At 41.0% G+C, this 17694-nt stretch overlaps 1 protein-coding gene across 1 annotated transcript; it reads right to left on the bottom strand.

Annotated features, from left to right (window-relative positions):
- Nucleotides 1-1743: 1743 nt before the first annotated feature.
- On the bottom strand, nt 1744-17301 carry LOC148376951 (uncharacterized). Its single transcript, XM_088327784.1, has 5 exons — nt 17065-17301; nt 13278-14125; nt 6775-6913; nt 6557-6694; nt 1744-3065 (listed from the first exon to the last, which is right to left on the bottom strand). The coding sequence occupies exons 1-5, from the start codon at nt 17183-17185 to the stop codon at nt 1843-1845; spliced, it is 2469 nt and encodes an 822-aa protein (XP_088183910.1). The 5' UTR covers nt 17186-17301; the 3' UTR covers nt 1744-1842.
- Between the last annotated feature and the right edge of the window lie 393 nt (nt 17302-17694).

Raw genomic sequence — 17694 nt, 5'->3', positions numbered from 1 at the left:
GAGGACATCGTTTGCGGACTATGTCGGATATACAGTTTTCAGGTGTATTGTTTCAGACTTTCTATGATGAGTACATTGTTCAATGGCGAGCATATCTTAAATCCCGAGAGTTGGCACTTTCCAATGAAAGGAAGTATTTCAGTGACATCGTGAAGACACGCATTAGCTTCTCAATGGGCTAGCGGCAAATGTGAACAGTCGGACTCATGTGACGTCGGACAACACAACAGAAGCAAAAAAATCTCGAGTTGTTTATAATCCTGGTAAAGCTGGAAGAATCATCTTTAAGGCAGAAACTGACTGAAACGGGGTTCCTGCACCTGAAGGCAAATCCAACTTAAGACTTTTCAATGTCTTTTGAAATCAAAGACCAATTCTACAAAAAAAAAAAAACACACAGCTGATACAAACAAAACAATAAAAATAAACAAAACATATTTTTACAGTACTCCATGGATCCCGCGTTGTTTTTACCCACAGCCATTGCAATTCTGGCCAAATTTGCTAGGGAATTATTTGGACAATTTTGAGCCCTGATTTTTAGGCGCTGGATACGTGCGTAGCTTAGAGCAGGGGTCGGCAAGCTTTTCGGTGTAGAGTGCCGCTTTCGAATGTCCTTGTAAATGAGCGTGCCACACCGAGATTTTACACCACTCCAATTATACGTCATAAATATACATTGAAATCGTGTAACTGACCAATTTTATCTTCCACTAAGGCCTGTAGACATCCATGACTTCAACCATTCTTCATCAACAATGAACTACAATCAAACAACAAGTGATATGGACAGCTCCCATTCGTCAATAAAATCTTATTTAAAAAACGATCAAAACTTGAAACACACACACACACCTTTAATATATTCGCCATAAGTAAAAAGTTTTCCAGTGAGCAATGTGATAGCTTGCTTCAGTGGTGGTGTTTTTAGCAGTGACAAAAGTTTTCAGGGTCTGTGTTTGTTTGCCGTACCTGGACGCAACACATTTGCCAGACTCGTCCTTGAATTTGTGTTCATGTTTCGTCTGGTAATGACGTTTAACACTTGACGTGCGAGGTACAACGCTCTCGAGGCATAATGCACAAACAGCGCGGTCGGTTTTTGCACAAAGCCTCATTCGTCTGTCCACGCTGGCTGAAAAGAACAAGATTTTTTCGCTGGAGGAGCTGTTGTGATTCGTACCTTTATCGGACGTCGGTGTTTCTGTGGGAGGGTTAAAACACTGATCTCTCTTTCTCTGCAAGGCACCGAGCAGACACAGGCTCACACACTGAGCAGAGGGAGGAGGGGCGCGACCGTAAAGCCTCTAAACAACACAGCGTGCAATGAAAATGTCTAAATTTCAGGTAAAAATGTGCATTCAAAAAATAATAATCATCATTACTTTGCCAAGCACTCGCGTGCCACTGGTTTACCAGTCGCGTGCCAGCAGTGGCACGCGCGTCATAGGTTGCCAACCCCCGGCTTAGAGGGATCATTGCTTAAAAGTACTTCCGAAGAAAAGTCAACAGTGGAACATACTAAGGGCATATCATAGCATATTCTGTTATCTGTTATTTAATAAAGGATAGAAGCTGCGACACTCAAGCATTTGAAAAAAATCTGGAACGACAGATTAAAAAGACAAAGACTGACGTGAAGATTACACAAATGACATCATTCAACGGTAGCTGTGTTTTTCACAATGTAAATACAAACTATGAGCTCATATCGATAGAATAGACCTTTATTGTGATTGTTACAACATGGGTTGAATATATTGCGACAAGAAAATTGGACGTGGCACTCCAGTTTCACATTTTACAGTGAGGATAAAGAAAAGATGTTTGTACTTGTCCTTATCAAGCAGAGTGATGACCGCTATTCTCACTAGCACACCCGAGACCCTGAGCTTTGACTTGACAAGAGAACATTTGACCGCAACCTGAACCAGCCAACAGTTTCTCGTCAGGTTGAGTTCTTGTGTGTATTTCCAAGTATGATTTCTGAGTGAGGTTTGGACCGCTAACTGAACAAGAATTGGGTTGTTCAACTGTGTGTGTTTTTCTGTGGTTCTGCAAACTTAATTTGTGGGTAAATTTCTGCCCACATACTGAGCAGGCAAAAGGTTTTTCACCAGTGTGGCTTCTTGTGTGGATTTTCAAGCTTTCTTTGTGGCTGAATTTTAGACCACAGACTGAACAAGCAAATGGTTTTTCTCCGGTGTGAATTCTTGCATGGATTTTTAAACTTCCTTTGATGCTGAATTCTTGACCACAAACTAAGCAGGCAAAAGGTTTTTCACCAGTGTGGGTTCTTGTGTGTTTATTTAAGTTTGATTTCTGGTTGAATTTCTGCCCACAAACTGAGCAGGCAAACGGTTTTTCACCAGTGTGGGTTCTTGTGTGCTTTTTTAAGCTCTCTCTCTGGGTGAATTTTTGATCACAAATTGAGCAGGAATAAGGTTTCTCACCAGTGTGGGTTCTTGTGTGTACTTTTAAGCTCTCTTTCCAGTTGAATCTTTGACCGCAAAACGAGCACACAAAGGGTTTTTCACCAGTGTGGGTTCTGGTGTGGACTTTAAAGTTTGATTTCCGGCTGAATGTCTGACCACAGACAGAGCAGGAAAAGGGTTTCTTCCCGGTGTGAACAAGGATATGGCGTTTCAGATTTTGCTTGTATGAGAAGGTTTTTCCACACTGCGAACATTTGTGACATTCGTTATCACCATCCGACTGTTGGTCGCCATCGTCGGGCGCGGAGTCGGACGTGTCGGCGCCATCTGTTGTCCCGGAGCTTCTGCTTGGAGACACCTTCTCCTTGTTCTCTTTAGGTTGCTCTTCGGAGGCTAAACAGGCCACAGTCACCGGTAACTGTCTCAAATCTTCCTCTTCTTTAACCTCAACAAGCTGAAAATCCTCCTCCTCCTTTTTGACATCAAAAGACTCAAAATTGTCCTCCTTTTTAACGTCAACAGGCTCAAAATTGTCCTCTTTTTTGACGTGATCTCGCTCAAAATCCTCTTTTTTGAAGGCAAGCAACTTTGTCTCCTGTCGCCAAGGAAGAAGATACTCTTCACTGACATCTGCAGGACATAAGACACACATGATTAAGTTATAATCTCTATCCAAAAACAAAATGTAATCCTTTACAGTGAAGGATTTTTTATTTATTTAATTTGATATTTAATTTAATTTTTTACAATCAAATACAAATGACATTTAAATACTAAAGATATTCACTGGCTGAGCTGTAAGGCGAGGTCATTGTAGCCTAGACAAGAACAGGAACTGGGACAAGGGCTGACGCAGCAAAAGGCTGTTAAGCTTAGTTGGTGTGAGTCCTTTAGACATGGTGGCGCCTTTCGGCGAGGAGGTGGTGACGCTGACACCTGACCCGCCCCAGGGGAGGGGTCAGCACGTCCATGGGGGCTGGCTAACGCCCCGACGTGTGAAAAGACGGAAGATGGAAGAGAGACGAGAGATGGGAAAGCAGTTCGGAGATCGTGAGAGGCTCGACGAAGACTAATTCGACAATAATTCGGCTAAATTCCATGGAATTCACTTAAATACTTGAAGAAAATAAATCTGCTCTCGTGTGGAAAAGCCTGTCAATATGTTTCCCTAAATTAAGAAAATGAGCATGCATTGTTGGGAGAATAAAGTTTTTGTTTGGTTAATGGAGTCAGATAACTTATTCAAATAATTAAGTAAACGATACATTAGTAATATCGTTTTTTCCCTGACACTTTTTAAATCACTACAATGGCAACTAAAACACTCAAATATTTCGAATTTATCGTTTGATTTTATCAAACAGGAAGCTTAATCACTTTTTTGGAGCCAGGGGTGTTACCAGCGGGGAAGGGTGGGTAGTGCCCACCCACGGACAAGGAAAGTGGAAGTCGAGCGACAGCAGTCTCGCTACCGCATTTTCTCAGTCAAGGTCCGGAATTCAGGCAGGACTTGACGTTTGCCCCGCTGTTAATCATTTATCACTCGTCCACCTTGTCATCTAGGTTCATCCATTTTCCTACCTTTGCCTCTCCTACCAAACTGTTATCATTCGTTTCACCCATCTTTCACTTTAGACATTTGTCCCATGTGTACCCTCTTGTGTGTTAGCAGAATTTAGCAGTTCAATGAATTCATATTTAAATCTATATATTTCAATCTCGACCTACGAGCTTCAACTCGAAGGAAACCGCTACGTTGGTGACTCTTGGCACTCATCACAATGACCTGGCTCAACCCAAGGATCCCTGATGCAAGCGTGCAGCGAGCTGGTCTCAGTCTACATTACTTTCTTACACTGATAACAAGCCCTGTGTAGTTGTTTTTGTATAATGAAGGAATTTTTATTTTATTTATTTGACTATGAGGGATCTAATATAATACAAATTACATTTGTTGAATGCAGGTCGAGGACAGGTCGAGTGTTTTGACTTTTGATAGCGGGGCGCTGACAAGGACATTAGGCATTGTTTTGATAAACGCTTGGCATTGCTTTGAGCTGATAAGCTTTCTTGTTGCGAGTCCTTTAGACGCGGCGGCGTCTTCCGGCGACGAGGAGGTGAGGTTGGCACCTGACCCCCCCCATGGTCAGACCGGTCAAACAAGGTGGGGAGTTCCTGGCCCCAGGGGAAGAATCAGCACGCACATGGGGGTGGCCGACGCCCGACGTGTCAAAAAAAAGAGACTGACGGGGGATCAGATCGGAGAAGGAGAGATGGGAGGCTCGACAAGACTAAATAGACTAATTTGATAATAATTCGGCTAAATTCCATGGAATTCACTTAAATACTTGAAGAAAATAAATCTGCCCCGTGTGAAAAAGCCTGTCAATATGTTTCCCTAAATTAAGAAAATGAGCATCCATTGTTAGTAGAATAAAGTTTGTTTGGTTAATGGAGTCAGATAACTATTCAACCGCCCTTATGTGTTGTGTGTTTTCATTTGTATCTCTATAGTTGTTTTTTTTTGTTTCAAATGTATATACTGTATTATATGTGACTGATTTCTGGTGAATTCATGTTCCTACTTGCCGGGTTTTGACAATCGCGGGATTTTTTGGGAACGCCACCCCCGCAAAAAAGAAGGGATCACTGTCATGTTTTTTTTTTTTTTTCCGTTTGCTAATGCCGGGATTCAATCTTCTCAAACTCATGGCCCGGGGGCCTATTGCCACCCTCAGGATGATAAATGAAGGCTCCCGCCTAAATATAAACAGGTTTCCCCAAACTTCAATTTGCTAACTTCAGATTTCAATCTATTCATCGACCTCATTGTAATTGCATTTATTTTGATCTCATTTCAAAATAAGAGCCTTTAATACGAAGCAACTTACAAGTCAAGCAACTGGAATCACTGCATAACACATTTTCAATTGAAATATTGCTTTTTCAGTGCGACAATAATCCATAAAATACAAGAATAACCTTTTTAAAGCAAGTCGTGAAACACGTCCCTGAAAAACACTGACATGAATTAAAATATGTATTAAAAAAGATGGAATAAGAAAACATTTTAAAGATTTAAATACTTAAAAATCACGGTTGTGCTCGGACATCCCCAGAAAATAGGAATATGTAAAATGCATACCTGTCAACATCCAAAATAATCTTACACCAGATTTTTTTTTCAAACATGTTTATGTAGTTGAACATGTTAGATTGAACATATGTTTCGTTGTATTATATATATTGTTCATGAACATTTTGTTGTGAGATACTGAGTTGCTCGACATGAATGAGGTATATTATCAAAAAAGTTCCAAAATGAAGTCGCTCGGACCTTCACTGTAGAAGGAAAAAATACATCCAAATAGAAAGAAGTAGAATTTTCTTATTCAAATGATTCATTCACCTTCTGCATTGAATTATTGTTGGTAATATACTGATTCAAGGGATAACCACAAACCTTCTTTTTTCATGTTCTCCTTTTATACTTCCTTTTTTTCTTAACTTCTTTTTACAACAATAATGATTCATCATATGATGCATCAAAGCAAGTGAGCCGTTGGAGAGCCGACTCTCTTTAATAAGTTGAGCCAAAAAAGCTGGTTCTCTAAAAAGAGACGGACTTCCTCTCACTACACAACTACCACGGAATGATGCATGATGGGAAATCCCCAGGCGGCAGACGCATGCGCACAGTAGCATCAAACCGTTCGCTTCGTTTGCAACGGAAAAAAAACGATAACGAGATAGAGACTACCGCGGCGAACTCGTTTGACTTGATTTGCCGCTTCGTGATCGTGCACATATCGATGCGGTCGGTTTCCACGCGAGAAGGTTGTAGATTGAATTCGCGCTTAATTCAGCGACGTGCGGGTGCCAGTCTCGCCTGTGCACGCGCGTGGAATTGCGTGTGCATGTGGAAGAGTGGACAAAAGCCTTGCAGTTGGTGTATGCACACGCGATAAGTTTGATATTACCGGATGGTACCCGTCATTAGGAAATTTGCCTATTTTCTTGTACGTCGTACACGTCTTAAAATGCGTCATAATCCTACTTTGTACGGTAAAAACGTACAGATTGAAAAGTATGAAAATGGTGTAGGAATAAAAGTGACCAACCGTCTCTGTTCAACACAACTCTTAGCTGCTTGCTAATGCTAACTGGCTTTAGCCATCCATGTTGTCGCTCGTTCTCTTCTTGGAGCTCTTCTTTCACATTTCCTTCCCCTCTTGAGCACATAATAGACATCCCTAAAGCATACCGTTAACACTTTTACGGAGTTAAATGGAGTTAAATTGAGCACAAGAGAGGAGCGGAACGCCACAAGTCCACAAACAATGGCTGCAGTGATGTGTCATTTTTGGCTTCTTCTCGGTTGGCATCCGTCTCTTTGGCGCATGACCGCCTCCTAGCGTCACCTCCTCGTCACTGTTCCACCGTGATGTGTCGTTGACGAACAGAACGAATTGATGACTCTTTCAAGTGAAAGAGGAGTTGCGGCTTGTGAGTGATCAATACGATTTTCATGATCTTAAAAGGCCAAATGAGGTGAAAATTCATTCTAGCTCAGGAGTCAGGAAGCAAAATGTTTTCAAAAGAAATGGAGAGAGCCACATCATATATTTTCAGACAAAATTGAAAAACTGCCAAACACGCTGTCTTTTATTTCACTGTGTGTCATTTGATGATTTCATCAAATGTATGAAATGAGAATCATGCCAAATCCCGTCTCCCAAATCAATGTCAATATGACATTTACCATTTGTCTTCCACCTTCAGTTTACAGCAGGGGTATCAAACTGGTTTTAGCTGGGGGCCACACATGCTATAAAAAAATCTCAAGGGGGCCAGACTAGTAAGTTTAAGAGACAGAGAGAGGGAGAAAAAAAAGAGAGAAAGAGAGGGAGGGAAAGAGAGAGCGATAAACAGATAGGGAGAACAAGGGAGACAGAGTCACAGTGAGAGGGCAGAATAGAGATATGAATGGAGAAGAAGGGGGAAATGAATAGAGAGAGAAAAAGAAAGTCATAAAAGAGAAAGATAAAAAGAATAAGAGAAGTGAAACAACAGAAAGAAAAAGAATCAGCAGGAGAAAAAGAGACAAAATGAGGTGAGAGAGAGAGAGGTCGAAAAAGGGAAAGAAAGAAGGTGAGAAAGAAAGAGAACAAATAGAAAGAGAATTAAAGTGTAAATTAAAGAGAGAAAATAGAAAGAGAGCAAGACAGAGAAAAAGAAAGAGTTAGAGAGTGAGAGAAAAACAGAGAAAAGAGAAAAAAGAGAGAGTTAACAGGAGAAAGAAAAAGAGGGAGAAATAAATGAAAAAGAGTGAGTCGGAGAGAAATGGAGAAATACGACCACAATTCTTTTGCAAGTGTTAACTAGCTTTGGTGACATCTGGTAGAAATATCTAAAACTACATCTCATTTTCTTCTTGCACTTCTCTGACTGATGTCTTGCTGGCCGGATTCAAACCATTGGTGAGCTTGATCTGGCCCGCGGGCTGCCTGTTGAACACCTTCAGTTAAGAGTGTTGAGGCCATTTTTTTCCATAAAATTTGTCTTTAATAACGCTTTCAAAACAATGTGCAAGCAAAGTTCTTTTGTAAAAATGTCACAAAATACTGCAAAGGATAAGCATATCGTCATATTCACTTGCACTGAGCGAGAGAGAAGGAAGTGCCTTGCGCCGTGTGCAGGGATCCGCCCAACTGTACTGCTCAACCAATCAAAGTCCTTTATTTATCAGTTGAAATGCTTTCTTATCCATCTTCTGTTTCTGGGGGCAAAATCGGGATGAGATCGCTTGACATTGGAACGCCACGGAGAGATTTGCAAGAGTTACATTTGATTTTGGAGTCACGCGTACTCATTAAAAGAGCCGTTTATGGCTCCCCAGCCGTAGCTTCCCTACCCCTGCATTAGGGTATACGCCGCGCATGCTCAGTAACAACGTGGCAAGGGGAAGGCAGTTTTTATGTTATTAGGCACATCAAATAATTATACTAGTCTTTTTACTTTGAATCTAGAACAGGGGTAGGGAAGCTACGGCTCGGGAGCCATATATGGCTCTTTTCATGAGTACGTATGGCTCCGAAATCAAATGTAACAATTGCGCATCTCTCTGTGGCGTTCCAAAGTCGAGCGATTTCATCCCCATTTTGCTCCATAGAAAGCCGAACCACCTTCATGCAGAAGTTGGAGAAGAAACCATTTAAACGCTGGCAAAGGACTTTGATTGGCTGAGCAGTACAGGTGGGCGGATCCCTGCACACGACGCAAGGCACTTCCTTCTCTCTCTCTCTCGCTCAGTGCAGTCTACACCCAAAATGAATATGACCATATGCTTATCCTTTGCAGACATTGGTGACATTTTTACAAAAGAACTTTGCATGCACATTGTTCTTTATGAAGGACAAATTTCATGGGAAAAAATGGCCTCAACACTCTCAACTGACAAATGACACACAGTCAAATCGAATGTGCTTTTGTCTAGAGAGCGTGTTTGGCAGTTTTTTCAATTTTGTCTGAAAAGATATGATGTGGCTCTCTCCATTTCTTTTGAATACATTTTTTGCTTTTATGGCTCTTTGGGACCAAAAGGTTCCCGACCCCTGCTCTGATGTTTGGAGTGGTATGTTATGGTTTACCTGCGAGTGACACTAAAGTAAACACCTGTTTATGTCAATATTTGAGGAGATGAGGATTTTTGCACGTTGCAAGTCCCAGGGTTGGTTGTATAAGCATATCCACAATCAGTGGCCTTTAACAGGAGCTCTTTCTCCATTTTGTTTTCACTGGGAAAATCTTGCCCTTCTCTTTTAGCTTTTTGTAGTCCTCCCAAGATATCAGGTTTACCTGTGTGTCATGATGACCGATTCATTTGACCGGTGCCCGCTCGTTTGACACCAGCCTCCGCTGGCTTCCCGATTGGTTCCCCGTCCTATTTATGCTCCGTCCTTTCACTCGCCTGTTGTCAGTCCGTCAGCGAACCTCTGTTTCTTCAAGGCAAGCATTTTGACTCTGACTCCCGTCGGTCCCGCTTTGTGACCCGTTTTCCACCCGTCCGTTCCTTATTTCCCCGTTAGTCTCCGGCGACAAGACGTTTTTGACCCCGAACACGTTTTGATCTCCCGTCCCAGCTAACGACTCGTTTTTTTGACCCTGACCACGTTCTGTTCTCTGTCTCGGCTATCGACCCGTTTTTCCGTCTACTACACTACGTTCCGATTCCGTGAGCGGCTTGCTTCCCGCGGTCCGGCGAGCACCGGATCGCGGGCGCTGCCTTTCCTCAATATCTCAATAAACTTGTGATTAACGTTACGCATCTGGGTCCTACTTCCGTTCTGGTCGTGACAGTGTGCTCTTGTATCCAGCTTGAATTCTACCGTTGTATCGTGACACATTTTAATAATCAACACTGATATTTGTTGAAGCTGTTAGATTATTAAAATGCATCACTGATTAGATAGATAGATAGATAGATAGATAGATGACTAGATGTCTATGTAGATGTCTAGATAGATACCATAGATAGATACCATAGATAGATACCATACATAGACAGATAGATACTTTATTCATCCAGGTAAGGAAATTCCCACTTCCAGCAGTATCCTTGTGTTGAAAATAAAACAATAATAAAGTCAAAGGAATATAATACATAAATACTCAATGTAAAGTGTTGATATAGAGTATTTAGATAGTGCTACAAAAATACACACTGTCATAAAAATACAGTGATATGAAATGTGAGGGCGTGGTTTAATGCGGGCTTTTACTCCCTGAGGTGGAGTTAAAGAGCCTCGTGGCATGAGGAAGAAATGATCTCAAATAATACATTTTAAAGACAAAAATCAGTCCAATTAACAAATGAACTCATGACAATTTGATTTCATCAAATATAAATGTATGAAATTGTTGAATCACATTCGGTTTCAAATCAATCTTCAAAGAATATCCACTCACACATTTACAGTTCAAAGACACATGTGATACAATATCATGAAAACCATATCAAAATATGCTTTGATTACAGGTGTGAAATATATATATATATATACTGGACTGTCTCAGAAAATGAGAATATTGTGATAAAGTTCTTTATTTTCTGTAATGCAATTAAAAAAACAAAAATGTCATACATTCTGGATTCATTACACATCAACTGAACTATTTCAAGCCTTCTATTATTTGAATATTGCTGAATTTGGCTTACAGCTTAAGAAAACTCAAAAATCCTATCTCAAAATACTAGAATACTTCCTCAGACCAAGTCAAAAATAATTTTATAACAGCAAAACTAAATCAAACATTTGAAAATGTCCATTGATGCACTCAGTATTTGGTTGGGAATCCTTTTGCACGGATTACTGCGGCGTGGCATGGAGGCAATCAGCCTGTGGCATTGCTGAGGTGTTATTGATGCCCAGGATGCTTCGATAGCGGCCTTCAGCTCATTTGCATTTGTAGGTCCGGTGTCTTTCATCTTCTTCTTAACTATACCCCACAAATTCTCGATGGGGTTCAGGTCAGGGGAATTAGCGGGCCAATCAAGGACAGTGATGCCATGGTCAGTGCACCAGTTACTGGTGGTTTTGGCACTGTGGGCTGGTGCCAGATCATGCTGGAAAATGAAATCCTCATCTCCATAGAGCTTTTCAGCAGATGGAAGCATGTAGTGCTCTAAAATCTCTTGGTACACAGTTGCATTTACTCTGGACTTGATGAAACACAGTGGACCAACACCAGCAGCTGACATGGCTCCCCAAACCATTGCTGATTGTGGGAACTTCACACTGGATTTCAAGCAACTTGGATTCTGCTCCTCTCCAGCCTTTCTCCAGACTCTGGCGCCTTGACTCCCAAATGAAATTCAAAACTTGCTTTCGTCTGAAAAGAGGACTTTGGACCACTCTGCAACTGTCCAGTGCTTCTTCTCCATAGCCCAAGTCAGACGCTTCTTCCGTTGTATTGAGTTCAGAAGTGGCTCGACCATGGGAATACGGCTATTGTAGCCCATTTCCCGGACACGTCTGTGAACTGTGGCTTTTGATACCTGGACTCCAGCTTCAGCCCACTGTCTTTGAAGCTCCCTCAAATTCTGGAAGCGGCTCTTCGTCACAATTTTGTTAAGGCTGCGGTCATCTCTCTTGGTTGTGCAGCGTTTCCGGCCACATTTTTCCCTTCCGACAGACTTTTTGTGGATATGCTTTGAAACTGCACTCTGTGAACAGCCTGCTCTTTGAGAAATTTTCACTTGTGTCTTACCCTCCTGATGGAGGGTATCAATGATGGTCCTCTGGACAGCAGTCTTCCCCATACTTGTGATTTAGTTTACTGAACCAAGCTGAGTGTTTTTAAGGCTCAGGAAACCTCGCAAAATGTTTCGAGTTAATTAGATGATTCAGGTGATTAGTTGAATAGCCTACTTGTATACTTTTTCATGATATTATAATATTTTGAGATAGGATTTTTGAGTTTTCTTAAGCTGTAAGCCAAATTCAGCAATATTCAAATAATAGAAGGCTTGAAATAGTTCAGTTGATGTGTAATGAATCCAGAATGTATGACATTTTTGTTTTTTTAATTGCATTACAGAAAATAAAGAACTTTATCACAATATTCACATTTTCTGAGACAGTCCAGTGTGTATATATATATATATATATATATATATATATATATATATATAGTACAGTTTAAAAAAAACAGGGTGCAAAAGTACTTGCTGTTGTCCTTTCTTTATTAATAGTGCTCGTGCATCCATTTTTTCTTATACTTTCTTTAAAAAGCTCTTGAAATTCCATCTGTAACTGATGTTCAGAAACCGTAAAAGATCATGGGCGACATTTCTTCATTTTCCAATCCGTTATTCTGTGATGGATCCTGGGGTTCTATTTGAGGATCCGAAAACGCGCATTTATCCCAACCATCTACAGCTTGCTTGACGTCGTCGCCGTGCCTTTTTACCCTGACTTGGGAAGGGTGCAACCCATTAAGCAGGACTAGCTCAAGCTGAATTTATTCAGTTGGCCTGTTTTTCTATACGACTTGGGAAAGGTGCAACCCATTAAGCCAGACTAGATCAAGCTACGCTTATTCAGTTGGCCTGTTTTTCTATATGACTCGGGAAAAGTGCAACCCATTAAGCCAGACTAGATCAAGCTAAGCTTATTCAGTTGGCCTGTTTTTCTATACGACTTGGGAAAGGTGCAACCCATTAAGCCAGACTAGATCAAGCTACGCTTATTCAGTTGGCCTGTTTTTCTATATGACTCGGGAAAAGTGCAACCCATTAAGCCAGACTAGATCAAGCTAAGCTTATTCAGTTGGCCTGTTTTTCTATATGACTCGGGGAAGGTGCAACCCATTTAGCCATACTAGATCAAGCTGGGCTTATTCACTTAGTCTGTTTTTCTATATGACTCGGGAAAGGTGCAACCCATTAAGCCAGACTAGATCAAGCTGAGCTTATTCAGCTAGCCTGGTTCGTGCAATATCCCCCCTTGAGATATCATGGTAAATTAATGTTATCCATCATTACATTTCACATAATCAATAAAATATATATATATGTATATATATATATACTGTATATATATACGGGCTGCAACACTTGCACATTTGGGAAAAAAAAAAGTTTAAACTTCGAACAACAATAAAAAATACGCTCATTTTAGGAATATCAATGATGGCAAGAGAAATGAGATCAGTGTTTGTTTAAAGTAAATGCAAACTGTGAGCTTATATCAAATAGAGCGACGAAAGCTATTCTCACCAGCACACTTGGGATCCTGAACTTTGACTTAGAGAATATTTGACCGCAAACTGAACAAACTAAAAGTTTTTTTTACCAGTGTGGATTCTTGTGTGTCTTTTTAAGTTGTATTTATGGCTGAATTTCTGTCCACAAACTGAGCAAGAAAAGGGTTTCTCGCCAGTGTGGGTTCTGCTGTGGCTATTTAAGGTATCTCTCTCGGCAAATTTTTGACCACAAACTGAGCAGGCGAAAGGTTTTTCACCTGTATGCGTTTTAAAGTGAGTTTTTAAGTATGATCTACGGCCAAATTTCTCTCCACAAACTGAACAGGAAAAGGGTTTCTCACCAGTGTGGATCCTGCTGTGGTTATTTAAGGAATCTCTCTGGGCAATTTTTTTACCACAAACTGAGCAGGAATACGGTTTTTCACCAGTGTGAGTTCTTGTGTGCCTTTTTAAATGCCCATTTCGACCGAATTTTTGACCGCAAACGGAGCAAGCAAATGGTTTCTCACCAGTGTGGATATTGATATGGCATTTTAGATGATCCTTGCGCTTAAACATTTTCCCACACTGCGGACATTTGTGATTTGCGTTATCACCCTCCGACTGTTTCTCGCCATCATTGTGTGCAGAGTCGGACGTGTCGTCGTCATCTGTTGTCCCGGAGCTTCTGCTGGGAGACACCCTCTCCTTGTTCTCTTCATGTTGATCTTTGAAGGTTAAACGAGCCTCAGTCACTGGAAACTCTCTTAAATCTTCCTCCTCTTTAATGTTATAATAATCCACATCTTCCTCCTCTTCTTTTTTAATGTCAACAGGCTCAAAATCCTCCTCTTCCTTTTTAATGTCAAACTCATCTTCCTCTTGTTTCACACCAGGGAACATTGTCTCTTGTTGCCAAGGAAGAAGATTCTCTACAGTGACATCTGCAGGACACAAAACACACATGAATGTGTAGAATCTCTATTCACACATTTTTTTTAAATTGCTGGTTCGAATTTTTAAATGGAATTATTTTGTCTTTGTTGTCATTAATATCGTTGGATCGTGCATTGTGTTCAGCGGGGACTAAGGAGGGTGCCGTGATAGGCTGATGTGACTGTGTCCGCGAATCTGATAGGCTAGTGTGAGCAGTTCACCAGCGGATGGGTGCCGTCTTTGTCATCAAACTAGGAAGCACCGCAACCGATTTTAGCTGCTCGTTACATCGAGGAGAAATTCATCAACTAAATGGGACTCTAAGGAAAGTCAGAAGAATGCCAGCAGGTGCTATGTGGATTGTTATCGCGTCCATGAATCGACTCAGGTGGCGTCGGAAGGGAAAGCAATAGCCCGACTGCAAGTCCGGTTAACTGCTAATGGTATATGTGGGACTACTATTTTAATCATCTCAAAAATGGGCCTCAATTAGAGGTCATCCGATGCTAGCGCGCAGCTAGCCGGCCGCCCTTGTTGTGGATCGATGGAGTCGGCTTGGTATAAGGAACGCATTCGGATATAAAAAGGGAAAGTCCGGTTTGTTTATCCCGAGTGTAAATGCCAGCGAATGTTATTAATGATCGCCTTGGGCTGCCAAAAGAATGGCGTTCTTCTTTGCCAAGTCTTCTTGACAGGGAACATGTAAGGTCCAGCAGACCCCAAACAATTCTTGGAAATTGGGAGTCGAAAGATTACAAAACATCTTGTCCGGTAGCGTGCATAAACACGTGCGAGGGGGACGGGCGAAAGTAATACGAGATGTCGTATTAGGATATAAAAAGCCAATTGTCTCTGAAGAAGAACGAGATTTTGAGACTTCTGTTTTGTATGCCGATGAAGATAATTAAAGGAGCTCTCCCTCCCACGCCAAGACTCCTTTGCATCTTGTTGTTTACGTATTTTGGGACATAATTGCTTGGGCTGCTCCTCGATACCCTCTAAATTGCTTTCTCAACGTGAAAGGAGAATCCCTCTCATTTTGCTTTACTTTTGGATAATGACAATAAAAACATTCATTTAACTGCAATTACGTGTAGATCTACGATTGTTATTTTGTTACGGTCGTGTACTCTGAGTCGGTAGTGATGTCATCTGGAAGTCAGGTTAACCCTATTGGGGCTTTTTTGACGATGTGACGCTAAAACTATAGAGTAATTGATTGGTGACAGATTTTTCCATGTAAATTGCAAAATGTGAGATCAGTTCATATTCAGGGGACGGCATGCTCCATTTGCAGCCGAGTACCAGTGGAAAGTGAGATTGTTTCATAAGGGAGCGGAAGGGAAGGGAAAATTACTATAGTAAATGTTATTGCAACCCGGGATGATAATAAAGCAGAGAAAACGTTCACAAATGCTGACAAAATCAAGGAGTAATTCGTCAACATATCGCAACACCTATTTGCGGAGTTCTAGAACAAAACCGAGGTAGGGCCAAAAATCATCCCCTTCCATGATGACGTTTCATGGAATGCTTATCATAAAAAATGACATCAAAAATTGGATTTCATATTTGCATTTCTTTCATTTTATCAAAATAAAAACACGCACTGCAATTCAATAATATTGTCATAAAATCATGTACATAAGTTATTCAACTTTACTATAATCTATGTGTATTATATGTTTGCTTGAAATATTGTGCTTACGAAATAGGATGTTCTCACAGCAAAAGTTTTCCACTGCACCCTAGAGAGAACTAACGGTATGAATCAGTTAGAAATTTGACCGCAGGCCAAGGATCTTTCCTGAAGATAGCATGAAGAGAGTTAATCAGTCTCATTTCAAATAACAAGTTGCTGTGCAAGAACCGGTTTCAACTGGAACATTTAACCTACGAACGCACCTTCCCTTAGCAGTGGAAACCACATTGTAACTAGGGCGTTCCTTTCTAAATGAAAAGGCAAGCAGAGGGAAAACTGCTTCAAAGTGAGAGGAGGATTGTATGAAGCAGCCTTCCTGTCACTTTCCTTGCAAGTAAATCCATACACAATTATCTGTGACTATTTGTATGCAGGTTTTTGTTACAAGTGTTGGGTTGAACCTGACATAAAGTTCAATTGAATTGCATCCTTTACTAGAGTAGTCACGAGGTGGTTACCCACAAAATGCACAACAAAATCATGGCGGCGCATTTTGTATTTGTAACCGACTTCAAATCGGCCTGCCGTGCTCACAGCAAGCTCTTCGTGTCACCGTCACAGGTAAGACTTCACAAACGAGAAGGAAGAGGGGTTCCGGCAAAACGCAGTCCTCATTCAGCCAGACATTTTAGCAACATTCCACGAGGTTGGGGTATTTGTGGAGAGGAATCACCCGGAAAAAGTCTAGACACGTCGGGCTATTGCTGCGTCTGCCTTGCGCATTTCCGATGGAGTTTCGAAAGCCAACAAAAGCGGACATCATTGGAATATTTTTTTCAAAAGACGTGAGGAAAAGATGTCATTGAACACACGTCCATTTTTTGTTGGCTTAGCATAGTTTAGCAGTCATCACCGGAACAAATCTGTCATATATGGTCATTGATTGTGCCTGCGCAGCAGACGAGTTATTACGGTAGAGTCTGGGAGACGTTTGTTACTGAGCGAAGAAGCTATATCGTGTTCTGTAAATAAACAAAGTTCATGTTGAGTTTAAAGAGGACATCCGTCCATCTTTTACAAAATCAAAGGCTGACTGAGAAAATCCAATGACACAAAAATTCAAATTTATGACTCGAACTGCAATGTTAATTCCTTTTTTTGCCATATTTTTGATTTCTACGCCAACCCAATGGTTTCACCCCTCGAATGAACTGTATCATAAATATGGAATAAAACAATAATGATTTGTCTTGCAATGGACTTGAAGAGTCCAAAATAATAAAATGTTGTAGAAATGTGACCAACCTGCTCTGTTCAACACAACTCGTAGCTGCTTGCTAATGCTAATTTGCGTTAGCCGTCGATCTTCTCGCTCGTTCTCTTCTTGAAGCTCCCCTTTGAATCGTCCTTTCCCTCTCTCGCACATTTTAGCCACATTCAAAGCTCACCGTTAACTCTTTCACGGAGTTAAATTGACTTAAATTGGATTAAATGGTGGAGAGAAGGCCACGTAAACATTGAAGTAGTGGTGTCTTCTTCTTGTTGTCGGTTGGCATCCGTCTCTTCGGCGCATTACCGCCCCCTAGCATCAAATCTTCGTCACCACAGATACAAATAGAAGACTATATACGGCGGGGTGCCGTAGAGGCCCACTCAAACTGGCGTGCCTACGCAGCGGCCATATTGGTAAAGTCAAAATCCCCGTTAAGGTAATGTATGTCCATTGTTAGGGAAAAAACTATGACAAACGTAATGTTTACCAAATTGTTCGAATGAGTTATCTGTCTCCATTAATCAACAAAAACATTATTCTACTAACAATTCATGCTCATTTCTTCATGTAAAAATGAACAAAGATAGCCGGCATTTTCACACAGGGGCAGATTTATTTTCTTAAAGTATTTATTAAGTGAATTTCATCGAATTTATCCTAAT

Source organism: Urocampus carinirostris, chromosome 1 (genome assembly GCF_059441175.1).
Source record: "Urocampus carinirostris isolate Australia breed hairy pipefish chromosome 1, RoL_Ucar_1.0, whole genome shotgun sequence".
Taxonomy (NCBI): domain Eukaryota; kingdom Metazoa; phylum Chordata; class Actinopteri; order Syngnathiformes; family Syngnathidae; genus Urocampus; species Urocampus carinirostris.
Note: the sequence above shows the minus strand (reverse complement) of the source record. Positions and strands in the feature narration are given on the sequence as shown.

Coding starts and splice junctions, on each gene's coding strand:
- LOC148376951 (XM_088327784.1), bottom strand. CDS start 17,185: ATGTGCGAGAGAGGGAAAGGACGATTCAAAGGGGAGCTTCAAGAAGAG. Junction 6,695..6,774: donor GACACATCACTGCAGCCATT/GTTTGTGGACTT, acceptor GTTAACGGTATG/CTTTAGGGATGTCTATTATG. Junction 3,066..6,556: donor AGTTGTGTTGAACAGAGACG/GTTGGTCACTTT, acceptor TATGTCCTGCAG/ATGTCAGTGAAGAGTATCTT.